General features: G+C 35.1%; 7 protein-coding genes and 1 non-coding gene across 8 annotated transcripts; 4 read left to right on the top strand and 4 right to left on the bottom strand.

Annotated features, from left to right (window-relative positions):
• Positions 1-897: 897 nt before the first annotated feature.
• On the top strand, positions 898-2,809 carry LOC103837464 (heme chaperone HemW). The gene is made up of 2 exons (XM_009113825.3): positions 898-1,949; positions 2,024-2,809. The coding sequence occupies exons 1-2, from the start codon at positions 1,129-1,131 to the stop codon at positions 2,655-2,657; spliced, it is 1,455 nt and encodes a 484-aa protein (XP_009112073.1). The 5' UTR covers positions 898-1,128; the 3' UTR covers positions 2,658-2,809.
• Positions 2,810-4,472: 1,663 nt separating this feature from the next.
• On the top strand, positions 4,473-6,767 carry LOC103837462 (Golgi to ER traffic protein 4 homolog). Its single transcript, XM_009113823.2, has 11 exons — positions 4,473-4,643; positions 4,745-4,824; positions 4,932-5,092; positions 5,173-5,332; positions 5,429-5,519; positions 5,618-5,701; positions 5,794-5,840; positions 5,937-6,053; positions 6,128-6,212; positions 6,314-6,394; positions 6,550-6,767. The coding sequence occupies exons 1-11, from the start codon at positions 4,599-4,601 to the stop codon at positions 6,559-6,561; spliced, it is 963 nt and encodes a 320-aa protein (XP_009112071.1). The 5' UTR covers positions 4,473-4,598; the 3' UTR covers positions 6,562-6,767.
• Positions 6,745-10,706, bottom strand: LOC103837463 (UDP-N-acetylglucosamine--peptide N-acetylglucosaminyltransferase 110 kDa subunit). The gene is made up of 11 exons (XM_009113824.3): positions 9,733-10,706; positions 9,203-9,419; positions 8,971-9,063; positions 8,803-8,904; positions 8,542-8,709; positions 8,364-8,452; positions 8,162-8,283; positions 7,907-8,088; positions 7,549-7,833; positions 7,272-7,419; positions 6,745-7,188 (listed from the first exon to the last, which is right to left on the bottom strand). The coding sequence occupies exons 1-11, from the start codon at positions 9,933-9,935 to the stop codon at positions 6,809-6,811; spliced, it is 1,989 nt and encodes a 662-aa protein (XP_009112072.2). The 5' UTR covers positions 9,936-10,706; the 3' UTR covers positions 6,745-6,808.
• A 2,440-nt stretch (positions 10,707-13,146) lies between these two features.
• On the top strand, positions 13,147-15,638 carry LOC103837461 (probable pectate lyase 22). The gene is made up of 4 exons (XM_009113821.3): positions 13,147-13,389; positions 13,642-14,388; positions 15,016-15,154; positions 15,244-15,638. The coding sequence occupies exons 1-4, from the start codon at positions 13,187-13,189 to the stop codon at positions 15,469-15,471; spliced, it is 1,317 nt and encodes a 438-aa protein (XP_009112069.2). The 5' UTR covers positions 13,147-13,186; the 3' UTR covers positions 15,472-15,638.
• A 583-nt stretch (positions 15,639-16,221) lies between these two features.
• On the bottom strand, positions 16,222-16,293 carry TRNAT-UGU. Its single transcript has one exon. It is a non-coding gene; the product is annotated as a tRNA-Thr (tRNA).
• Positions 16,294-16,387: 94 nt separating this feature from the next.
• Positions 16,388-18,291, bottom strand: LOC103837460 (probable inactive purple acid phosphatase 29). The gene is made up of 3 exons (XM_009113820.3): positions 17,936-18,291; positions 17,438-17,835; positions 16,388-16,949 (listed from the first exon to the last, which is right to left on the bottom strand). The coding sequence occupies exons 1-3, from the start codon at positions 18,228-18,230 to the stop codon at positions 16,485-16,487; spliced, it is 1,158 nt and encodes a 385-aa protein (XP_009112068.1). The 5' UTR covers positions 18,231-18,291; the 3' UTR covers positions 16,388-16,484.
• Positions 18,292-18,596: 305 nt separating this feature from the next.
• LOC103837459 (nucleolin) lies at positions 18,597-21,690 on the top strand. Its single transcript, XM_009113819.3, has 2 exons — positions 18,597-20,928; positions 21,246-21,690. Exons 1-2 carry the CDS (start codon positions 20,785-20,787, stop codon positions 21,405-21,407), a joined length of 306 nt encoding a protein of 101 aa, XP_009112067.1. The 5' UTR covers positions 18,597-20,784; the 3' UTR covers positions 21,408-21,690.
• A 1,799-nt stretch (positions 21,691-23,489) lies between these two features.
• LOC103837458 lies at positions 23,490-25,135 on the bottom strand. Its single transcript, XM_009113818.3, has 2 exons — positions 24,438-25,135; positions 23,490-24,377 (listed from the first exon to the last, which is right to left on the bottom strand). Exons 1-2 carry the CDS (start codon positions 24,598-24,600, stop codon positions 23,965-23,967), a joined length of 576 nt encoding a protein of 191 aa, XP_009112066.2. The 5' UTR covers positions 24,601-25,135; the 3' UTR covers positions 23,490-23,964.
• Positions 25,136-26,353: the final 1,218 nt, after the last annotated feature.

The following is a 26,353-nucleotide window of genomic DNA, read 5'->3' as shown; positions in this document are numbered from 1 at the left end:
GCAAAAGATCATATTTATTTATATATTTTAAAGAAAAAATGTGAGTATGTTAATAGGTGTTGATGTAGTTGAGAACCACTTATAGTACTATCACTAATTACTATCAAATAGATAATTGAGAACCATTTACAGTATTATCACTAATTACTACCAAATAGATCACTAACTACTGCGTGCCGGAATATCACTAGTGAGTTAATAGATTCATCACACGTTTGGTTCAACGTTAGATAGACATCTATACTATTAAAGCAAGATCCTATTGTCATAATTACCTTAGTCTGCTCTTTCTTTCACTAACATTGCATGTTTCATTAAGGACAATTAAGTAATATTAATAACAAATCTATATTGGTCATTATTTTTGGATCCAGCCCACATCAAATCTCTCTTGGGCCATTTGGGCCTATTAAAAAATCAGATTCAATTCTCACATTTTTTTTTCCTTTGGGGCCATTGAGTCCAAGTTCAAATAAATTTTTTTTCAACTATTCTTAATTATTATTTTTTCTTTTCTTAATATAATTTAAGCATTCATAAAAATAATTGAATTTTTTTATTGAAAAGTATAAATCTTTATTAAAAGTATATAATTTTTTAATTAAAATATTAACCCCATAATAAAATTAATTTATCAGAGTTATACCAATTTAATTCATTAAAAAATAAAGTTTAATTTTTTAAACACAAATAGTCATTTAAAATGAAATACGATAAATAAAGATAAAATTTTTAAATCTTTTATAAAATAAAACACAAATATATCAAAATGTGACATTTACTAAATATTTGTCAATTGAAAAAAAAAACAAAAATAAACCCGCGCTTTGAAAGCGCGGGTCAAAATCTAGTACACCTTAAAGAAGAGGCAGCAGACCTCAGAAGAGTGGATTTTTACGCAATGCAGTGATGCATGATTGTTGTGATTGTTCACATTGCCGAACCAAATTGATACTCCGGTTTATCTCTAAGACCGGTTGGTATATAGAATCTCAATTTCCTCTCGTCTTCTACAACTTATGCCGAAAACGACGACGTTTTAGGATATAGACGACACAGACCATTGAACTTTGATCCTTTGAAAGCTTCATCTTCTCTCTTCCTCATTCGCTCGTCCTCTAATAAACTATGCTCAGAACGACGGCTTCCCCAATTTTCTCGTCGTTTACAGCTAAACCCAGAACCTCGAGGTTGATTTTCAAAGCTTTCAGCGTCCTTCTCGAGGACACTCCACCAAGTGCTCGACGAAATGCGTCAACCAATCTAACAACCCTACACCAAGGCCCTCCAACATCAGCCTACGTCCACCTCCCCTTCTGCCGCAAACGCTGCCATTACTGCGACTTCCCCATCATAGCTCTTGGCTCCTCCTCTGCTTCCACCACTCTCCACGAGGAAAAAAGACAAGAAGAAGAAGACGACGACCCACGTATCACAAACTACGTTAACTTGCTCGTTCGTGAAATAAACGCGACAAGAACAGGTTTTGACGCAAACCCGAATCTAAAGACTGTGTTTTTCGGCGGAGGCACGCCTTCTCTCGTCCCTCCGAAGCTTGTCTCTTTGGTCCTCGAAACGCTGAGTTCGAGTTTCGGGCTGTGTCCTGACGCTGAGATATCCATGGAGATGGATCCAGGAACGTTTGGTGGCGAGAAGCTAAAGGAGTTGATGGAGCTGGGAGTGAACAGAGTGTCTTTAGGTGTTCAAGCGTTTCAAGATGAGCTTTTGAGAGCTTGTGGTAGAGCTCATGGTGTCTCTGAAGTGTACGAGGCGATAGAGATTGTTAAGTCATGTGGAGTTGGGAATTGGAGTATGGATCTTATATCTTCTCTGCCTCACCAGACGTTGGAGATGTGGGAAGAGAGTTTGAGATTAGCTATTGAGTCTCAGCCAAGTCATGTCTCTGTGTATGATCTGCAAGTGGAACAAGGCACGAAGTTTGGAAACGTGTAAGTATGTCTATGTAATCAGACTTTGCTTTGGGATTTTGATTGTGTAATCTGAACAGTATGAACTTGTGTAGGTACACTCCAGGACAGTCTCCTCTCCCTTCAGAAACACAATCAGCAGAGTTTTATAAAACAGCATCATCGATGCTCCGTGGTGCAGGTTATGAGCACTACGAAGTCAGCAGTTACTCGAAAGACGGGTTCAAATGCAAACACAACTTGATATACTGGAAGAACAAGCCCTTCTATGCTTTCGGTTTGGGTTCAGCTAGTTACGTTGGAGGGCTGAGGTTTTCAAGGCCAAGGAGGCTTAAGGAATACACAAACTACGTCGCTGACTTGGAGAACGGCGCAGCGAACTGGTGTGGAGACGGTAGTGTTGATCTCAAGGATGTTGCCACAGACATTATAATGCTATCTTTCAGGACATCTAAAGGGCTTGAACTTAAGGAGTTTGGAGAGGCTTTTGGGAGAAAGGTAGTGAACTCGATCTGTAAAGTGTATGAGCCTTATGTGGAGAGTGGGCATATTGTTTGTTTGGATGGTATGAGAAGAGAAGTAGTGAGTGATGAATTCAAAAAGTTTTTAGTTGGGAATGATGAAGTGAAGATTGAAGATCATGTGAGGTACCTTAGGCTGAGAGATCCAGATGGTTTCCTACTCTCTAATGAGTTGATATCTCTAGCCTTTGGTGTCATATCTCCTTGAGTTGATAACATTGAAAGGTGGTTCTGTACATCCTTAGTAACACAGATTGTGTGTGAAACTGGATATTATCATTCATAGTTTGGAGACACTATAATTTACATAAATGTTTCCTTTATAAACTCCAAAAAACCAGAAGTAGAGTTTGATCCTAAGAAACTGAGAAGCCTTTGATGATAAAGAAAGAAACTATCCCTTACGCATGCTTCTGAAGATGTGGTGTCAATTTCAGTTGTCATTTTCATTACCATTGCCGCTGACTTGAGAAGCTTCTATGGTTTGGGAGCTGCTAAACGAGAATGCAGGCGGTATAGAGTGATCGAACCTACAAGCTAGGCCAAATTTGCAGTTAACGGCTATAGTGTGTGCACATGCTCTGACCCTGAGCATCAAAGACAAGTAAACAGAAGAAAAAAGGGGATCAATGTGTGAATCAGAGAGCTTGTCATGGATCACCAATTTTATAATAAAAGTTTCTGACAGCAAACAAAGAACAACATGGAAACTCACAGGTCTTAGGGGTATGAAGATTGCTTCTTAGGCAATCTATTTATAGTACTTGCATTTATATTTGAACTTAACGGTCCCCAGTTTTAACATAGTAACTGCACTCTGGTTGATCCGGACGTTCTGGGAATTTCTCAACAGGCATCTGCTGTTGGAATTGTGAGTATGAACTAGTTTCAGCCAATTGATTGTTTGCCGAGAGTGTGGAAGGAGGAAACCTACTCCTTTCAGGTGGATAGGCAGAAGGCCCCTGTACAAATAAGAACGAAAAAACTTAGCAAAAATACTATAGATTCAAAGGCAGAGCTCAATATAGACTACCTGATACCCACTCCACTGTGAAGTTCAAGGTGAAACTTCATGATTCCGTGAGTGTATGCCTGGAATAAAAAGAGCAGTACCACTGTACCAGTACCAGTACCAGTACCAGTCATATGTCTAGAAGGAAATCGAAGTGCATTAGATTCGTCCAACAAAACAAATTATTTTAAAGTTATTTGTCATTAAATCAATGTTGGTGCACAACTTTTGTTCATGGCATAATCAAATGGAGGATGCAATTAGTTTTTGGTCAATTGTCAATAATAGCACATTTGAAGTTTATATCTCAAAAATAGCACTAGAAGGAGAAAGTCACAAAAATGACATTCATTAAAGGCTAAAATATCCCTAATACCCTTGGTTTAAAATTAAATAAACAAACAAAAATAAATAAAAATAAATAAAATAAAAATAAAAAAATGAAAAAAAGAATTTTTTTTTTATAGTTTCAGATTATATGTTTTCAGATTCGAAATTTTTATAATTTTTTTTTTTGAACTATTTTTTTTATTTTTTTATTTTTCAAATTTTCTTTTTATAATTTAAAAATACTTTTTGAAACTGTTTTTAAAATTTTTATTTTTTATTTTAGTATTTATTTTTTATAAAATTTTAAACCATAATTCCAAAATCCCACCCCTTAACTCTAAACCCTAAGGTTTGGATTAATTAACCCAAAGAGTATAAATATATATTTTCCTCTTAATGAAACCTATTTTTGTGACTTTGAGCCTTGAGTGCTACTTTGAGAACGTGCTATCCTAGTCTTTTTATCTTAGTTTTTTTCTTCATTTCTTGTAAAAAGCCAAATTAGTTATTATTGTAACATATTTGTCTATAGTATGTAGAAAATATCCATGTGAATAAGCCAAATTAATTTCGCTATCCCATTTAAATTTAAACTTTTAATTTTGAATTTTGGGTTTTGCCTTTTTTTTTAAAAAATTAAAAACGAATTAATTTTAATATATAATAATATAATGAGGGTAAATACGTAAAACAAAACGTATTTTTGTCAATTCCTGTTTAGTTTCCATATATATCAATCTCTGAAAGTAAACCAAACAGAGTTAAAAACCGAAGGATCCAAAAGCTGAAAATTCAAAGATCGATCCAATGTCGAGAGAGAGGAGCAGACGTGAATTGCCTCCCGTCCAAGAGGTTCCTTTTCTTCCTTCCTTTCCAAATTGGATAATTTCATTGAGATAGATAGATAGATAGATCCATTGAAAATTCGATCTTCTTTTCGAATTGTATGATAGCATATTGATAAATTGAAGAAAGTGGTAGAGGAAGGTAATGGCTATGGAGCTTTGCAGATGTACAAATCCATCAGTGCCAGGTTCCTTCATTACCCAACCTCTTTTAATCGGTTAAAGTTTGGATCTTTGATGTTGTTTCTTCCTTTGAATTTGAGATTTAAAGCTTTAGCCTTTTTGCTGCTAGCAGATATGTTACGGCTCAGAGATTCTCTGAAGCTCTTGACATCCTCTTCTCTGGGGCGTGCGTTGAGCTAGAGCACGGCCTGGTGAATTGTGGGGCCGACCTTGCTATTTTGTTTGTTGACACACTAGTTAAAGCCAAGTCACCTTGTAATGACGAGTCTCTTGGTTAGTCTATAGTCCATACACCTTTGTATACATAGCCCTAATCATTCTGGTAAACTGATATAATGTTTGTGTGTGTTCAGATCGTATCAGGTGTATGTTCAAGTTGTTTCCTCGGGTTCCTGTGCCACCTCATTTGGTTGATGTGAGCGATGATGAAGATGTGCATAATCTTCAGGAATCTCTTGGGGAAGCTAGATCACGGGTTGATAACTTGACTTCCTTCTTGAGAGCTGCTATAAGGTTAAAGCCATAGCCACGTGTTATCTTACATTTTTTGTTGTTTGGTGTGGTAGTTAAATTCAAAGTACTGTTTTTTTTTTTGTATTTTTGTTTTAGATGGTCTGCGGAGTTTGGAGGGCCAAGTACAGGGTATCCTGAGTTGCATGCTATGCTGGCTGATTATCTTTACACCGAGTGTCCTGAACTTGTAATCTTCTTTGTAGCCTTTTGCTTATAATCTCTTTATACATTCATTTTTTTTTATAAAATTTCGTTACATGATTGTTTTTAATATAAATCTTGCAGGACATGGTTCGAATATCACGGCATTTTGTTAGAGCCGAGGACCCTGAGAAGTTTGCAACTATGCTGATCAACTTCATGGGAAGGGTCAGTCTCTTCTTTTCACTTAGATTTGTCTGGATTTGAATCTAACCTTTTTGTGGTGTAACATGGTTTCACTTGCATACACTACTTTGCAGTGTTATCCTGGTGAAGATGACCTTGCCATTGCGCGAGCAGTTCTCATGTAAGCTCTTTGCTTTATAAATTGGATCAAAAGATAGCATATAGTGAGGGGAACTAAAGAGGATTGATTTTGTCTTTGTTTTTTTCCGGATTTTAGGTACTTATCTATGGGGAACATGAAAGATGCAAATACTCTGATGGATGAGATTAAGAAACAAGCAGAGACCCTTTCAGAATCAGACCTTATCCAATTTATCACATATCTTCTGGAAACGTTAGTTGTTTCCCTCTTAGTACATCTTCGTCTTCTTTTGTTGTTACCTAAACAAATTTGATGTACTGATACAGGTTGCAGAGGGATGCATTGCCTCTTTTTAGTATGTTAAGAGCGAAATTTAAGTCTTGCATAGATAGAGAACCACTGCTTAACGAGGTATACAAGATTGGTCTCTGCATGTTTTGATCATTGTTTATTGGATATGTTTCTCTCTTTCTATGCTGAGTAAAACGGTGAACATTTATGATCTTGTGAAGTTGCTGGACGAGATTGCAGAGAGATTTTACGGAGTGCAGCGTAAGAATCCTTTGCAAGGAATGTTTGGAGACATCTTCAAGGTAATTTGATCTGCACTTATCTCATTTCTTGAAGTTACAATGCTTGAACAATGGAAAACATATGTATATAACTAAGTATATGATCTTCCACCTATCTCATCTCTTGACGTTACAATGCTTGAATCACTGAAACTCTCTCCCTGCTCTGCGTATAGATGATGGGCTAAGGAAGAAGATAGAAGAGGCAAGAATACAATGTTTCTTTCCCCATTTTGATTTTGTATTTGGCAATTTTCTAATAATGGATAGCTTTTGAGAATTCAATTTGTTTCTCTTATCCTCAAGTGGGTAAGAGTTTTGTTCTTGTAACATTATACATTTGTTTTTATCATTACTATATATATTCAGGATAAAAGAAACGAAGCTTTTTTCATTTTTTTCATAACGTGAGAGTTCTGAATCCACAAAACCGTATCAAGAATCTTGGACAACAGTTGAAGAAGTGAAGCAAGTACAGAGTCTTGACATGGTTTTGGCTTTAAGCAAGTTAGACTGTGCTGCGTCAAGCAGTGAGTCAGCTTCAAGGGCTTTCTCAAAACAGAACTTGGCTTCTTCCCACCTACGTTCAGCCACAAACACGAGTCCAAGGTTGTTGTATGCAGGTGCATAACCTGGTTTGAGATCCAGCGCCTTTGAGAACATTGCTTTGGAGAGTTCGTACTGCTTCTTCTGTCTATAGAGGTTCCCGAGGTTAGAGAATGTCGCGTGAGCTTGATCCTCTGTTGACACGGCCAAGGCTCGCTTGTACACTTCCTCTGCTTCTGACTGTTCGTCTGATAACTGCAGCGAGATACCTAAAAGCCAGAGCATGTGAATGCAACAATCTTAGAGCAATTAGATTAGTCTGCAAAAGCATTGATTTAAAAGAGGGAGTTACCTAGATTTGACCACGCATAGCTACATTCCCTAGACCGACTAACTGCTGCCTTGAGGTATTTTTGGGAGAGTTTATATTGTTGAGAACATAGACAATGAAGACCAAGCTGATGCCACCGGACAGCATCTTCAGGATCCTCACTTACTGCCTACGGTGAACAGAAAGAGCATAAAGAAATCAAAAGTTTGTCTCAATGTGTATGCTAGTGTCTTATGCAAGGAAACAATCTTATATCTTTTTAACTCTATGAGCAGCTAAACACAGAAACAGTGAATACCTGCTTTAAGCTAAACATAGCTCGTTCTTCCATCTCTGTCAATTCATTCCGGTCAGCAACAAAAGCAGCTGCAATCTCATGGTGTGCCTTATGAGCCATGGCTAGCCCTGCCCAGGCAATGGGAGGGTCAATAGGAACAGATTCTCCCTCTCTTATCACTGAAGCCATCTCATTGCCAGCCCAGGAAAGCTGTTCGCTTGCATCCTGAGACCTTTCAGCATCTTTGATTCGTTGGACAGCAACAGCAAATCTTGTAGCCATACAGTTGGGATCAAGTTTAGCTGCCTGAAGATAAAAACAGTTTGAAGTCAGTTACCAAGACTGTAGTTTAAGGTTAGATAGTGAGTTAAGAGCACACCTTCTCCAAACATTTGCTGGAACTTCTGTGATCTCCCATCAAATAATAAGAATTAGCAAGGTTGACCCATGCATGGGCGGACTTTGGATCTGCTCTTACTGCAGCCAAGAGACATTCCTTTGCGACATTCAAATGTGCCTTCTGGTCTTCAGAAGCCTCAGGGCCACCATTAGCTCCGGCACCTTACAACAATCAAAAACACTTTTTAAATATATAACTTCATGTGAACTTTGCTTAGCAGTATAAGAAACAAACCAGCGACAGTTGAACTGTGTTTGCAGAGAAGCTCAGCAGCATAATTAATCAAAGCAGCAGGATGATTATGGTCTTTGAGTACCAAGTCTTGGAAACATTTTGCTGAAAGCTCCAAATCTCCGCTGCAAAACTTGTAAATTAGAGAGAGAGGCATCACAATAATAGTTAGAGATATGAAGAATGAAGATAGAAAGCTCATTACCTTTGAAGATAAGCAACTCCAAGGTTTGTAAGGCAATCATAATTGTCAGGAACAAGAGCCAACAAAGATGACAAAACCGATATGGCACTCTATAAATCATAAACAAACAGAACCTCATCACTAAAAGGAATCACATTGGTAATCTTGAAACACTAAACATGGTAAAAAGTTTCTTTACCATCAAACAGCCAGCTTTGAGAAGCATTAAGCCAAGGGTATTCCACACGGTTGCCTGTCTAACATCTAACTTCATAGAATCCTTTAGTTTTGAGAGGATTTCTTCAAGCTCTTCCCCCTCAATCTCTTTAACAGAGTCACTATCCGCAAAACCATCCAAAAGAAGACACTACAATGTTTTTTTAAGTGTGATGTGTTAGAACGTTCGTGTGACTTTTAAATCAATGAAGGAGCTCGTGAATACAGAAACAAAGACAATCACCTGTCCATGGTGCATTTGAACTAACAAGAGAAGTTCTGGCCGAGCAATTTCTGGCTCACAGCCCAGTAAGATCTCTTCAGCCTTCTCATATTCTGGTATTGCCTAAATATTCTAGCAGTTAAACTCAATAAGATGATAATTATTCTAAGAAATATCGGTGAAGACTACCTTTTGAGATTGGCCCAATCGTTGAAACATAAGACCAAGAATAAAATGGGCATGAGCGTTTCTTGGCATCTTCCTTGCAACATGAATCAAACCCTATAAGCAAAAAAGCGTTATTATCATAAAGCATTAGATCAATAATCAACTAAAATGATCATTATGCAGTTAAGAGCACTGTCATTATCCTTTCACCATTTTGAAGAACGGCCAATTACACTTGCTACCATAAACTCACCATTTTGAGGTTACTAATCTTTTCTTCCCGGGATGCAGGGACACCTTGACTAGCCTGATCACCATCTGCATCAACTGCACAATCAGAGGAACCCTCTATCTTACTCCTCGAGCGACATTTCCCCACCTTACTAATCTTTTTCGCTTCTAGTTCCCCTGGCTCCACCTCCTTGCACGTCAACAAACCTCCATCTTGATTACTTTCCTCGTTACTCAACCTAATCAAACCCAAGACCCAAAACTACATATGATCAAATGCACAGACCAAAAGAGTCCTAGATTCAAATATATAGCTCAACTTGACATGACTGTATAGTAAGTTAAGAACCGTAAAGAACTAGACTTTCATGCCCCCAAAGCAATAAGAATCAAACCCTAATCGTCAAAAGTTTCCCTTTCCTAGAGGCAGACTCGAACTAGAAGCTACTCGAAACCTCTGTTTTCTCAAGTATACGGTGTTTTAGTAGAAACCCAACAGAAAGGAAGAGGCTTTGCCTTTAAAAAGAGCATGTAGAGGCAAAAAGGGAGTACCTAGTGATGATGGAAGGAGTAGGGATTTGAATCGATGATGAGTCGAGATCGTCACTCTCAGGAGGGTTGAAATTGAGGTCAGCTAAAACTACGAGCTTTTGAGGTCGAGCTGGCTTGTTGTCTACGGCGACGGCGGAAGAAGATGAAGGAGAGTCGACGGTCGTGGGCTCGTGTTTGACGGCGATCGTCTCCGGGCGGTCCATCGAATGTTGTGTGTTCTCCGGGAAGTCAAGTGAGTAAGAAGAAAGAAAAAATATAAAATACTTTGAAAAGGGTGTTTGGTAACAGTGATTAGTCTATCTTTAAAATGCGATTACTCTATCCTTCTTACTGAGACGGAGGGAAAAGCTTATTGGATGATGGTACACGTCATCAATTAAAGTTGGGTTGGGCTTAATTTTTTTATTAAATCGGATGTAGCAAAAACGGGCTGCCCCAGCAAGTAAGGCCTGTTTAGTTTGACATTAATCAATCAAAAGGAAGTGAAATAAAAGGTTACATGGAAATGACAAGATCATGTCACTATTCCATGCATTTCCAAAAGCAGTGGCAAGCTAGAAATAATTGTTATTGGGGTCTCAAAATATATTTTTTAAATATCGAGAGATGTCAATTCAAGTTCAACAGCGGAAGTTTAGATAAACAATGTTTAATATAATAAAAAATTTAATTTTGATTAATACGAGATTTTTCGGAAAAGAATGAAAAAGTAAAACCATGTAGATTTGATTTTTAAATTGAAATGGATAATATCGTACTAATCAAACGATAAGAGTTGGACATGAGCTCGAGAAAACTTAACAAATATCACATGATGTTATAAAACTTAGACATATATGAATTTGAACATAAACTAGTGGGTAATGTAGGTTTGATACCAGGAAACTTGAATATATGCTAAGTAGCATCTCTGATCCGATCTACAACCACTTTATTTTTCATTCCAATAGACTTATGGCTTGAGAACAACCAATTTACATGCCTCTGTCTACTACTACGAAAGATGCAATGACAGATCCGCAAAAAAAAATTATTAAAAAACAAAGCATTTAGAAGTGTTGATCCTAAGTTAGCAATAACTGTCACTGTTTTAATCCTAAGTTAGAACTTTTAGAAGTATTGATTTAATCGATGAACTGCATAATCAACAACTGGCACTATTGTGTTCTACGTCCATGTAACATGTTAATACGTCAACCTTCTTAATTTATTGGAATTTGTTTATTCTCTTCCTTCTCTTTGGTTTCAGTTCTTCAGGTATGTAATTCTAATACTAGACGTGCGCTAGTTCTTTCGGTCTGTACCCGAAAACTAGCCTTTTAAGCACTTCGGATTGTTTATGATTCCTTGTCTTCTTTGTATAATTATTATGATGCCAAAAAGTGTATGTATATTGCATATATTATAACTTCTTGATTTAATCCTGATTGATGATTATGAACTGACTAATCAACATTATTTTTCTTTGTTGTTTTAGTGATCAATGCACTATGTGTATCGAATTCTTTTGTAGAACACTGACAATGAGAAGAAGTTGACAAGTAGTTTTCAAGCAAGACCGCTCACATGCCTTTTGTCTGAATTAAGTGTTTTCTCTTTCTCTAATCCTACCGTTCTCTTTGTATCTACCACCTTAAATCTAACGACTCTGTTTGCTTTTAGAAAGGTCAATTTTCTCTTTTTCCTTATACTGTTTACACTACATTTTCAACTTTCGCAACAACGAGAGAAAAAAATGAATGTTGAGTTTATTTTATACGGCAACCAAGAAACAACTTGTGAATTACAGTCGTTGAGCTTTTTTCCCAAAAGAGTATTCGAGATGAATTCAAAATAGCAAAAGATTATAAAGTTTGAAACAGATCCGGGATGTTCAAGTTTCAGTTTGGTAACATCAAATCGTATGATCTACGTACGTACATCAATGTAAAACTTTAATAGATAGAATGATTGAACTTAGTTATTATTATGCTCTGTGGTTACATATTTCGTATTTGCATGGTAAACTACGATCAAATAACATTCCATGATCATGTAAAGAGTAATGGAATTTGGGTAGGTTCTTCAGCATTGAGAGCAGTGCCGGCTCTAGGGGGTGGCAAACATGGCATATGCCATGGGTCCATCTTAAAATTAACTAAATTTAGTGATAAAAAGGGTCCATATTTATGTTTGTTTAGGTCTAAAATATTATGCTTAAGTAATTGTAATACATAAACAAAATTTGTCCAAGGGTCCAATATAGTTTTAAGCCGGCACTGTTTGAGAGTTTCAAGAAATGAGGCAAGTTTTTCAGTTTCGGCACACGAGAAAAGAATATCGAATCTGATCAGGCTAGAAATATCGAATGAATGCACAAAAGTTTCTACATGTATAGTACTGCTTTTAATGTGAATTTTATTCAATGCAATCTATGTCCTAGTGTACACAAATTAGTCATGCTTAAATCTATATAATGATTGTTGTTTGGTCGTTAATGCTAAAAAAATGGAAAAGAGTTTTTCATCAACGTAAAGTGTTGGCTAAAGCATCTCAAGAAAATGTCGGTAAGACGTACACTTGTATAAGTTGATAAAGCGTTCTGAAAATATAATAGGATTATTAAAGTGTGGATGATATATAATGATGCAAATAGTTTTCATGTGCATTAAATTGTCAACACATTTTATACCAACTAAAAGTTTCAAAATTTAATTATTCGCTATGAAAAAAAGTCTTATATAGATTTATAAATTTATGTGTAATTTATTGATAGATTGGACTTGGAGCACATGGTTCAATGGTCCCAAAATGAAACCTCTAGGGGCCATTGTCGGCTCAATTCTCCTATTCAATCGTTTTTGGTGGGATGACTGCTATAAATGTAAATTCACCCGTGATAAAACCGTATTACTAAAGTACACTCACTAACACACTGTTGACTTTGTGGCCAATCTAATTAGTGTTCACCAACATTCACCTTTAAGTTCGTTGAGATTTAATTACGAGTTCTCCTTTTTCTAAGCCACGTGACTCAATGCTCAGTAATATTACCTGAATGTTTGGATATTTAATGTCACTGGCTCAGCAAGGGTTAGATTATAATTGCTTGGATGGTTGAGATAATTACATTTACAATGATGACGGATCCATTGTATCAGTGGAAACTAATGGGTTTTGCTTCTTTTCTTGGTTTGTTATAAATAGAAATCAGAACTATTTCCGTATACCCTTGATTAGGATTTGAACTTTTTATCTTATGTTTGGTATAATCATATAGATCAATTCTTAATGAGCAATGTGTTTCTCCTATATGATTTAGGTTGATTTCCATTATAACACAGGAAAAACTATTTAATGTATTGAGATTTGAGATTAAAGAAAAAGAATAGCTAAGAAAAAGTGGGTCCAATTAAGCTCAACTTGCATGCGCATTAAGTCACCCAAGGTGGTTATCTTATGCTATATAGTCTATATGTTTCTTTGTCTTTCTCCCTTCACTCATATGTTTCATCCTAAAACCTTAAAACTTTATCTACAGCAAGAAGCCAAGAACACAATGCTAGTTTCATCACATGCATCCTTTACACTTGTCTTTCTCTACTGCATTTTCTTCTCCGCAGTGGCTTTGTCTTTGCCCGTTTCTGACCCCGAGCTCGTCGTTGAGGAAGTACACAGGTATTGTGACACAATTATACACTCTTCAAGAATACAATGTTTGTATACACTTGAAATATTTAGCCTAAAAAGTGTTTTCAAGTTCTTTCCATGCAAGGGTGATTATGCCATTTTATTCTTATCATAAACAAACATGTTCACTTGCTGCTGCATTAGCTAGTTACGTATGTTAATTATGAGTAGATTAATTAACGACGTCAAGAGCAATGCGGATATTTTATATTTAGTTGATGTTGATTGGTTATATTATAGGCAAATAAACGAGTCTATATCAAGAAGGAACTTAGGATACTTCTCGTGTGAGACCGGTAATCCAATCGATGATTGTTGGCGATGCGACAAAGATTGGGAGAAAAACCGGAAACAGTTAGCTGATTGTGGAATCGGTTTTGGCAAAAACGCAATCGGTGGTCGTGACGGTGAGTTCTACGTGGTCACCGATCCAGGAAACGACGATCCAGTAAACCCTAAACCCGGAACTCTAAGATACGCAGTGATCCAAGACCAACCGCTTTGGATCATATTTATCCGTGACATGACGATCCAACTAAAAGAAGAACTCATAATGAATTCTTTCAAAACCCTAGACGGTCGAGGAGCATCCGTACACATCTCTGGTGGACCGTGCATAACCATACAATATGTGACCAACATTATAATCCACGGTTTGCATATACATGATTGTAAACAAGGTGGGAACACTTACGTACGAGACTCTCCAGAGCATTACGGGTGGCGAACGATATCGGACGGTGACGGTGTGTCGATCTTCGGTGGGAGTCACGTATGGGTTGATCATTGCTCGCTCTCGAATTGTAACGATGGGTTGATTGATGCGATACGTGGATCAACGGCTATAACGATCTCTAATAATTACTTGACGCATCACAATAAGGTTATGTTATTGGGACATAGCGACACGTATGTGCAAGACAAGAACATGCAAGTCACTATCGCTTTTAACCATTTTGGAGAAGGCCTCGTCCAAAGAATGCCAAGGTATTCAAAATTTATTTTTTTTGAGAAAATGTATTCAAATTATTTTATTTATCAAAACAACCTATGTGTGGCTATATGTTGATATATGTAGCACAAACTATAAAGGTGAAGTATATCACTATACTATATTGTCGGTGGACATTCTCTTATAAGAAAATAGCAAAACCAACACAAATACTGCATTAAAGTCCAGCTATCTTGTTAGTTTCTTACGTATAAAGATCGATCAAGCGAAATAAATTATAATGTCTTAATCTACTGTAAAGTAGTTAGGTTAGAGCACTTAAAATGGTGAAGTTTTCATAGAGTCTCTTATTCTAAAATAACTACAATTAGGAGAAAAAAAATACTTTGTTCTTCACAAAACTTGTCAATAGGTTAGTGGTTGATTGATTTATAAAGAAATAAAAATAAATAAATAAATAAAGCATGAATCTTTTATATTTTTTTTAGAAACTCACAACATTTTAATCACTGATGATGCTCTTAGTTGAGTTAACATTTTGCTCATATTTTAATTATAGATGTAGATCAATTTAGAGAGTTAAAACTGCTTCTATAAGTAGAGCATGTTAGTTTTGCTTTTAACAAAGTAATGAAAAAATTATGTGTATATAATGTATGTAGGTGTCGACATGGATATTTTCATGTGGTGAACAATGACTATACACATTGGGAGATGTATGCCATTGGAGGAAGTGCTAATCCTACCATCAACTCTCAAGGCAACCGCTTTCTTGCTCCTAATGGCCCTTTTGACAAAGAGGTAATCATGTTTTTAACTTAACTAACTAAAATGTGATTTTATTTCATTCAAATTTATAATACTATAACATGTTTGTTGGAAAAAAAAAGGTAACCAAGCATGAGGATGCGCCAGAAAGCGAGTGGAGTCACTGGAACTGGAGATCAGAAGGAGATCTAATGCTTAACGGTGCATTCTTTACACTTTCTGGAGCTGGGCCAGGTAAATCGTCAAGCTATTCGAAAGCCTCAAGCCTAGCTGCTAGACCGTCCTCTCACGTTGGTGAGATAACTATAGCATCGGGTGCACTCAGCTGCAAAAAAGGTTCTCACTGCTGACCTCACCAGCGTGTATTGTGTGTGTATATATATAATATAATGAAACTAGCACATGAAAGCTAGTTATGTAATAATCTTGATGAAAAAAGTGAACAAGGGGTTGGTTACATTTTATTTTGGTCGTTGCGTCGGCTAGAGTTATTTCAGTCGGCAAAGTTTACTACGTATATAACTCAACACATTACTAATTAACACTCGTTAAATGCTCCATTAATATAGAATAAGCTTACCTGTTCTTCAAGATCAACTACAATTTCGTTTTATTTGAATCCTAGCAATGCAGCTTCCCTGGATACACACCAAACTCAATGAATCCTCTACTATGGATTATGATTGTTTATGTAAACATCTTAACATGCAAACTTTCATCTTTTAAGTTTTGATGAATGTTAACACTTAGCTACCTTTACATACTTGTCAAAAAAAAACACTTAGCTACCTAAAGAATCAAACTGGTTCAACCCTCATTAGTTGGTCTGAAGGCACAACATCATATTAAATAAACTAACAGATGGAAGCAGGAGATATAAGTGAAGCATCATGACAAGTACACATTCAAATAGTTTATACAATCACAAAATATACTTATATTTACCCATAGATTGATACAAATATGAAGAAACCATACTAGTACTAGCAACATGTGTTTCATTTTTGGGCCTTTTCAGTTCAAATGTCAAAACGGCAGAGTTGAGCACTGTTAGACGACGTCGTTTGGCAAGAACTAGGAACAATGAAAATTTTAAAAAGTGCCCACAAGCAGGATCGAACTACGGACCTTCAGTTTACAAGACTGACGCTCTACCACTGAGCTATACGGGCCACTTGCTAAAAATTTGCAATTGTATTGTTCTACATTATAAATGTAAAGCTGAGATGATCAAAGGTTACTTGAGTTAAATGTCTAACTAAAACGAATCAAACCAAAGTTGCATCAAACTAATATGAAACCAAAACAGTTTCTACCAAACTCAAAACATTGTACTCAGATAAAACATACAAACCACATATAGTCATAAACGAGAAGCAACTGATCCGTTCACAGAACTGGTCCAAAGAACCTGAGCATCGATAACAGAGAGATGCTGATCATCAAGCCTCTTCCATGTCCTAATCGCTTTCACATCTCCCTTCTTCTTATTCAACTCAGCAACCACAACTCTAGCTCTCCTTTCCCACCCAGCTTTACCATACGCATGGTAACCAAACCCACCACCATAGCATAAGTTCAAACCTTTGAGTTTACCACAAAAGTCGTTGACATGGTCATGACCCACAAACACTGACTTCACATCTCCTCTAGTTACCAACGTTGTGAAGAAACCAGAGTTTGTGGAAGCTGAGTATGTTCCTTCTTGTCTCACTCCTTTTGTCGCGTTCTTTGAGTCGAAACTCCAAAACTCTGGTAATGGAATGTGGAAGTAAGCTAGTCCTGGAGCTGTACCTTGCTGAGGATTAGGCTCTGCGTTGTACACTCTCTGCAATCATCATCAAAACCAAAGGGTTAGAGATCAATGAGACTAGGCCAGAATTTTTTGGTTTTCGGTTAACCAAAGTTTTAAAAATAATTTTGAAGTTAACCGAATAATATTTCGATTCGGTTTTCGGTTAATTTTGGTTTCCAATTTCAAAACCGAAATAGCCGAATTATGTCTTTGAAAAAAAGAAAATTTCATTAAAATCGATTAAAATCGGGTATTTTCTGTTAAAATCGTTTAATTTGGCTAAGTTTAATAGATTATTAGTTAACATCGATCCATTTTCGATATAAATTGGATTAGTTTTGGTACAATTTCTTTAAAAAAAAATAATTGTTCGGTTAACTAAACCGAATTGATTTTGAAAAGCTTTTTGAACCAAACCGAAAGTGAACCGAAAACCGAACTTTTTTGGTTTGGTTTTATTCGAATCCGCAGGGATAAATGAGACAAAGAGATTTGATTGTTCATTGTTGGTGGTGGTATACCTGGAGACGTTTTGAAGTTCTCTCAAACCAAAACTGCTGAGAAGTCTTGACCCAATCATAACCTTCCATGTAAGGAACGCTAGAGTAATCTCCACTGTCCAGAAAATAAAGATTGAGAACAGATTTGTTCTGTAGACTGGACTCAGCAGCTCCACGGATCTGGAGATTGTAGTTACCAAACCCATCAATGTAATGAGCAGCCTCAGGAGGGTTCACTTGAGACAAAGTGTTGGGAAGCTTCACGATGTGTTTCATCAGTTCTTGTCGTGTCAAAGTAGATTCTTGATCATGGTTTCCTAATATAGCAACCCATGGGATCTTAGAGGCAATCGCTGGAGCAAAAGCAGCGTTCATTGACTTCACAGGGTCCTTAACATCAAACCCAAATATATTATCACCTGAGAATGAACACGAGACCCAAAAGATAATCACTTTAATTTAAAGTTTGGATTTTTAGTTTAAAGTTTGGGTTTTTTTTTTAATTTAAAGTTTTTTTACCGGTGAAGACGATGAGGTCAGGTTTCTCGGCGGCGATGACTCGAGACATGAAGACGGTGGTGTTGAGGTCGGAGCAGTGAGCTTTCTGGGGAGGAAGAACATCGAGACAGCGAGTAGTTGCGCCGTTTGCGAAGTGCATATCGGCAACTTGGAGAATCTTGAACTCGCCGTTCAGACCGAACCTGAGTTTGGGACGGTGTGACGATGTCGGAACCGGAGCTAGGAGGAGACAAAACAAGAACGCGGAGAAACGAAAGAAGACGAACAGGGTCGTTCCTCTGGTCTTGTCCGCCATTACTACGGCGCACCAAGAAATTCAATGAAGTAGATTTGGTTTGCAGTCTAGTACATAAATGTCTTAAGCAAATTGTGTGTCGGAAGAAGACAAAAGGAAGGGGACCATGAAATTGAATATTTTCTTTAATTTATATGTTTTGTATTTTTCTTAAGGAATTATTTTGGCCGTGATTAAAAAGTATTATTATAATCAATGAGTCATTCACATAGCATGGTCGCTGCTTCACACAAATGTAGCAATCTATACATTCAGAATAAAACAAGGAAGGTCTTATTCGTTAGAGAGAAGAAAAAATCGATTTGAGATTCTTGATTTTCTTGGTATTCAGTGATCTTTGATGGTATTGTAGTACGGGTCATGTGTTTTTTTTCTTTTTTTGAAAAACGGCTTATGTGTTTGATTAGTGATTTCTCCAATGCCACCACGAGAGGTGTATGATGAGGACTTCATGTTGTTTTTGGGTTTCTTCTCTTCATTATTTCATATGTACATCTAGTTTTTTTGGTAAAATGTTAAGCTTACCATTTTCTGAAGATTTAACAATGTTGCTGTTAAACAACTCTTTTTTTTGGTATTAATGTTTAATATTTCATACCATTCTCTGTTAAACAACAATTTATAGAGATATAAGAAACAGACAGCAACCCAACTTAAAAGAAACAAAAAGAGAGAACCTCAAGGAGGCCTTGTACATCTAGTTTTCTATGCATTTAGCAATCAGGTAGTATAAAACTTTGTTAAATGTCCATTTTCTGCTTCGGAATTAAAATCATAAGTTCTTGAAAACTCTCGGAGGTTCGTTTTGGTTATGAACACTTAAAGAAAATTCTTTGAAAACATGTTTTGGAAGCTTGTTGTTTATAATGTAATCTCTAGCTAGACGTATTTAAATTCATGTGAAATCTTATATTCCGAAGCATAAGCCTTTGATTACTTTATGATAAAAATGCTACCGTACATTCAGTGAGTTAAACACACACGTAAGTGATTAAAACATACCAACTTTAACTAACAACATTGAGTTATTATAAAAGACATATGTAATAAGATTTAAAAGTGAAGTCAATTCGGACCAGGAATGCTTATTCCCCACTTAGCTTCATCAATGGAGTAGATGACCTCAACGTGACTTAACCAGGACAAGAGCTTCCAGCGTCATCATCTTCACTCTCACCGAGACAAACCAAGATCAAGAACACAAGCTTTTGAGGAAGATTTGAAGCAAGAAACATATTGCTTATTATATTTTCAAACTGATGTCAACCAACATATATATACTGTAAAATAGATAGATATACGTACACAGATTCAAAGACTTGTATAAATGTGTGTGAGTCATATAAAGATAAGTTTTGTGTCGTTTTTTCAGAAGCAAAGCCGTATAGTTATATTCCCGCATGCTAAGTTTCATTCTCACAGGAAATGGGGTGTGGAAAAAAGGTAATAAAGAGTAAAGCTTTTTAAAGTTGTGTTCGGCCTTTTGTAAATAATAATGTGATGCTTTTCAATTTACCCTAAGTTTTCCTACACAATGTACAGCCTTTACAACTATTTAGTTAACATTTTCTTGCAAGATTCATAGTCAATATTTGATGCTTTTTCATTTTACCCTAAGTTTTTCAACACAATGTAAGGCTTTACAACTATTCACCGAACTTTTTCTTGCAAGATTCTTAGTCAATATTTTATCTATAATTAGCTTCCTTATATTATTGACTATTGTTCATATCCATCTCCACATGCTTTTTTTTTTTTTTTTGAACACGTATCCATCTCCACATGCTACGTGACTTGATAAGGTAAACAAAATATGATCAAACTTTTTTTATTAGGATTAGAGGCCGGACTTAAACAACAGTGAAAATGAATGACATGCGAGTTATACAATGGATAAGGGCAGCCTCATCGCCAAGAAACTATTAAAGTTTCTAAGAAAAATAAAAAAAAGGTTTTAAATGATAAAATAAAATTTTCCTTTCTAACAAAATTTAAGCCAACAATTTGGTGGTAATTGTTACAACCTGAAGGTTCCCTAGTGAGAACTTTTCTTAACATATCGCATGCTTTTTTATTATTTTAAATTTTCTTTCAATAGCTGATATTCTCTCTTAATCTCCCCGATAAACTTGCTCTAGTATTTCCTGAACTTCTAGAAAAAAGAAATTAATTTAAAGATTTTTCCCCAACCTATAAATGATAGAGTGGGCCAAATGGGCCTTCGCTTTAAAAACAAGTCTTCTACAATATCTAAAGCAAAATCCCCACTATATCTACCACTAAATACTTTATTTCTTATTCAACGGTGGATTAATCGAAATGCATACGAGTATGACAAGTACTTTCACTGTGTTGTGTGTGTGTTTCACTTTCACTTCACATAAGTTCTTTATGTACAGTAGACAAACAATATGTTGGGTCAATTAATTCTGTTTTAATAGGCTACGTGGGTGAAAGCCCAATAATATTAACTAAAGGCTGAGTCCTTATAACAAATACGCAGCGTTTTGATTATGATTGTTATTAGACCTTCGATTTTTAGAGAGAGAGAGTAATGTTACAGTTTCCGACGTTGATGAGTCAGTTCCCGTCATCGACGAAGACGATTCCGGCGTCGCATCTGCTGCCTATACAGTGGCCCCAGCCTCCGAACGAAGAGATTCTTCTGGCTATGGAAGAAGCTGAGTTCGAAGAAAAGGTTTATATTCTCTTCTCTGTATTCTTTCGTTTGAGTTTCAGCTTATAACTGGAAACTTAATTGGCCAAACCCAACTATTTGATTCCGTAAGATGAATTGGAGTGACAATCGTGAATGATAACTTCTGGGTTTTTGAAATAAAGGATTAATCTTTGTGTTTGACTTCGAATTTGAGGTTTGTATTTTTACATAATATTAGATTGTTTGATCATAGACTTGGGAGATGAAAAGGGAGATGGATTGTCAGTTTCAATGTTTGTTCTTGTGAATGGCAAAGTATGTTTTGAGTAAACTCTTGTTGTCTTGGTTTGGTGCAGTGCAACGAGATAAGAAAGATGAGTCCTAGCTTACCCGTAGTAGGAAAACCCGTCGTTGACAACCAACAAGAAGAAGACGATGATGATGAAGCAGATGATGACGATGATGCAGACAATGGAGAGGAATCAGATGGTGAAGAGTTCGAGCAAGAAACCCGTTAAGTAACAACCTCCACAACAAATGGAGTAAAAAAGAAGTTTAATGATGGCATTAGCTTTTGATTTGGTGGATACATTTTTCTAAATCTTATGGTGCCAAAACAACTGTGATTCTGTCTTTGGAAGGTGGGAACAAGTTGAAACGGTTTGGCCTCAGAGTTTTAGTCATGGATTATTAATTGTCTTGGTTTCATGATGGTTATTTTTTACCTTGAAAATGTTAAAGTTGACTGGTATTAATGCTGTGGAAAAACTAGTTTGCCCAAAAATCTATTCTATTAAAACAGCAGTGTGACCCATTGATAAAAAGTTATGTCCAACATATTTTATAACTGAATTTAAATAATTATCTAAATATATGATGTAACTAACTTCTATAACTACCTTCTAAGCATTTACGTGGGTCAAACTGCCTGCATCTAAAATATATAGCATCTAAATATTTCGCCACTTTCGATAACCACTTTTAGACTCCAATTTTAAAGAGCTACGTATACATGGCAACAAATCTGGATTTTAATCATATTTTTGTATTTTTTTCGTTGCTGCTTTTTGAGTTTTGATGGTTTAAAATCGAATGTTTAGTGGTAGATCTATCATAAATGATTCAAAACTATGTTAATAACAAAGGAAAACGATGATAATCAATGGAAAATGACATTGACGGCTGAAAAGTAGGTCTGAAAGTCGCATGGGATGAGGATAGAAGACGGGGACAAACTGGTAATTTACATCTTATTAAAGAAAAAAATGATATTTAGCAAAAAAAATCACAGATTGGGTTTTGAACCCGTGTTCAGGGTATTAAAAACAACTCAGGACGCCACTGAACTAACGAAGATTTACATTTGCTATCCCATTATTTAATAAATAGTACTTTTAAGATTAACCATTTCAACTTTTCAAGACTCATTAATTATTTATTAATAATTATTATTTATATTAATTTAATATTTATTAATTAAACCACTAAAATAAAATCAAATTGAATAACAAATGATTAAATCAATAAAACGTAATGCGGATCTGAATTACCTCAAATCTTTTAAAAAATAGTTTCATTTTAAAGTAAAAAAATAAATTATATAAACTTTATTTAATAAAATTATAGAAAAAAGTTTAAAACACACAAAATGATTTATATAAATACAGAGCGGGTTAATAATATAAAACATTTTATTTAAATTAAAATATTAAAAATAAAATCAGTTTAAGTTTAATAACGGGCTAAATAAACAAAATCATAATACGGATTATAATTATTTGGAATCTTCAAAAATTTAGTCATATTTAAAATAACAAAAATAAGTCATCTAAATAAACTTAAGACAAATTTCATAAAAAATATAATACATAATTTATTAAAAATTATACTTTTTATTACGTAAAATAATTTTTCAACAAAAAATATCAATCTTCTACTTTTTAACATAAAAAATATACCCGCCCTTCTGAAGGGCGGGTCAGAATCTAGTATGAAATTTAAAGAACATGTATTGGCAGAAAGGTTGAGCCTTTTTGTGCCAATAAATTGAAAAGGGAGCCCAATTTTGTGTCCTGTGTGGTTGATTTTTCAACAAAGAAAAACAAAAGTTGTAATTAGTTTAAAAGAAACAAGGAGATATGTGTGGTACTGCTCCTACTTGAAAGGTCATTCTCTTATTATTATTGAACAACAACACCTAATTTATATTTCTTTTGTGTGATTCAAGTTTTCAATTATATAAACTAAGAGTGGGACAAGTTGCTCACCAAACTCTCCATTCTTTAGTCTTCAGCCTGTCTCATTCCCAAGTTGCAGGGAACTTGGTAGTCAACTAAAATACGCCGTTACAAATGTTTTCTTTCTCGTGTGCTCTGATTAATTAATAGAACTAATACCACTTCTCTTATATTAATAGTTGTTTTAAAGTTTAAAATTTATTTCATTTTAAATATCATTTAATATATTTACTTGATAACTTTTCTAATTTTGCTCATGTGTTTTAATGAACATAATCAAATAAAAATATATCAACTAGAGATAAATGTAAAATTTAACGATGTTTAATGCATACAAAAATCCAAAACGAAATTAGAATAAAATATTGAACTATTTTCTTTTTCTCAAGTGGGACTAAAAAATTGAAACAATAAAATAATTACTTCTGTCATTATCAAAGAAGCCAAAACGCCCAAGACTAAAAGAAACCTCGTTAAGTAAAAAAAAAATTAAACAATGCTGCTACGAGCTGAACTAACGAATCCACTAGCCTACACGCGTGTAAATCTCGCACAAAGACACGCTAAAATCTCTCTCTGTCCGCCACGTACCACGTATATAAAAACAACGTCGTACGTGCGAACACGTGGTAACTGCAACTCTTAACGGTTCGTAACGGTCAAAAATTTCCGTCACGTTCTCCGTCTAAATTATAATTTCACCGCTGGTCACGTCTCCCACCATTAATGGAAAAGGAAAAAATTAATTCTCTCTTCTCAAAACAAACACATCGTAAAACTTTCAATTTCTTAATTTCGCATTTTCCCGAATTTATTTTAATTTTTCCTTCAGTATCCGTCAATGCCAGATGAGTCTAGAGCCTTTGTGAACACGACAAGCGTAGCAATACGATTCTCCGGATCTCTGATGGAATCTTCTAGCGAGATCCGTCGGAGGTAGACAATACCGAGACTGTAGACACCTCCCGTACGCTAACGCCGGCGAGTTCGGCGGGGACGGCGTGACGGAGAACGGAGAGTTCGGAGATCGATCGCCGCCGCCGCCGCTTGAACACGACGGCGATTTATGACTACGAGGAGGCGTTAGAACGGCTTTGATTTTGGCTCCTGAGACGCGATTGTGTAATTCGACGATGTTCGTTAGCTCCTCGTCCGATTTGACGGAGATTAGAGTCTCGAGATCGCCGTTAGGTAACTGACATCGGAGATCGACGGAGTATCCGCAGAATTCAAGTAGTTTCTTCGTGAGCTCTGTGAGGAAAAAAAAATCAAAATCGATTCGATTGATTATAAACAGAGATTGAAACGAACCTTCGAAAGAGATGGAAGGATCGAGGGAGAGGACTCTGGTGTGACCTCCGACGTAACGGAGCTTCCCGTCGGTGGAACGAGGGAGGATTTTGCCGCCGTAGCTGCATAGAAACTTAAGACTGCTTCCACTTTTCTTCTCGTTAGCATCAACGGCCACCACCATTGTTAGGGGTTTTTGCTTTAAGTTTGTTTTTGATTTTTTTATTTTTTTTTTGGCAGGATAGGAGAGAGAAAGTGTTTGTTATTTGTTTCTTTGGTGTTTTAAACCGAGATGAAAGGTTGCAGATGGTTGGCTTTTATAGGGAGGGAGTGACGTCACATATGGGACCCAACGCGTATGGAGGATGCGAAATTCGTTGAACCTTCTATGGGTATTTTGGACAATTTTGTTTCCATAACGGAATATTCTCTAATTAAATGCCATTGAATAGAATAGATATATAATATTAAAATTTTTATTTTACATAATATTGGCTGCTGGTTCTTCACCAATCACTATCATTGTGTACTAAAATCACATGAAAATTGATTTATCAAATATATTGGTTGATCTTTTTTTTTTTTGCATTTGATAGGATCTTCTTTGGCTACTAGCTTTATTATGTTTCAAAGGTAAGATGTGCCAAGTCTGACCTTGTAGGCCATTTAGTTTCTGCATATGACATACGAATGGCTCGATTTCATAAAGAAAAAATTAGAGTCAAGTCAAATTAATATTTTGTCAATTGTTTGAAAAAAAGCATATTATGATATATTCCTAAAACATGTACTCCTCGCAAGTCTAAAGATTCCAATAGTTAGTATGAACATTTCAAACCGTATGCATTTAGCACTTGAATTTAGCTCCACACCTCTAGTCTTCAATTTATACAGACTAGAACCTTTCCCGGGCTACGCCCGGGTTTTTGCATAAAATTAATAAAATATAAATTTGCATATTATTTTATTTAAGTACATATACATGTGGTGTTTTTTTAAAGTACATATACATGTATATTTTTTACAGAATTGAAAAATAAAATAATTTATGACTTTGAAGCTATTTAAATTAAACTTTATTGTTTTTAATATCTAAAATAAAATAGAATTAACAAAAACTAATTAAGTCTTAGTTATAATCCAATTCCTCATCTTTACCCATTTGAGTTCTTTTTTTGTTTTTATAAAAGACCTATTTAAGTTCTCAGTATAAGAAATTGTTAGATTTATAATGATTTATATTTTTTTGGTTAGGATCAATACGGAGTTTCTATTTTTATTTGTGTTTTTATAAATTGTATTCTCCTTTGCTTTTCATTATATGGTTATTCAAAAATTTATATGGATTTATTTATATATAATCTATTAAAATAGAAGTCATGACACCTTTTATGTGTGATTTTTTTATTTGGAAAATTCTTAAAATATTTATGAAATTTTACATAACTTAATTATAATATATTTATTTTTATTTAAAATACTAATAAATATCTTAATAAAATGTCTAACCAAATCTTTCAAATATCTTTTAGAATCTTTTAAAGCTATATTTTCGAAATTATTTAATTAACATTTTAATTATGACAGTATAATTAGAAACTAAATTGTAGTTTAGTTTTGATTGTAAACAAAAATTAAAAATTATATAAAATACTTTTAAAAATATTTTAATTATAATAACAATTTTTAATTTATTTAATTTTCAAAATTAATCTTAAGAAATATTAAAAAAGAAATATTCATTTCTATTTCTAATTTAAAAATAAAAATATGTTATCTAAGAAATTATGATTTATTTAACACATGATTTTCTTAAAAAAAAATTTAGACAACTTTTTGTTTTTTTTTTACTTCAACATAAATGTTCTTACCATGCAATATAATTAATTTACACCTCTTTTCATAGATGAAACATTTGATATTTATTCATATCGTAT

This window comes from Brassica rapa, chromosome A09 (assembly GCF_000309985.2).
Source record: "Brassica rapa cultivar Chiifu-401-42 chromosome A09, CAAS_Brap_v3.01, whole genome shotgun sequence".
Lineage (NCBI taxonomy): Eukaryota > Viridiplantae > Streptophyta > Magnoliopsida > Brassicales > Brassicaceae > Brassica > Brassica rapa.
This window is presented reverse-complemented; position numbering and strand designations above follow the sequence as displayed.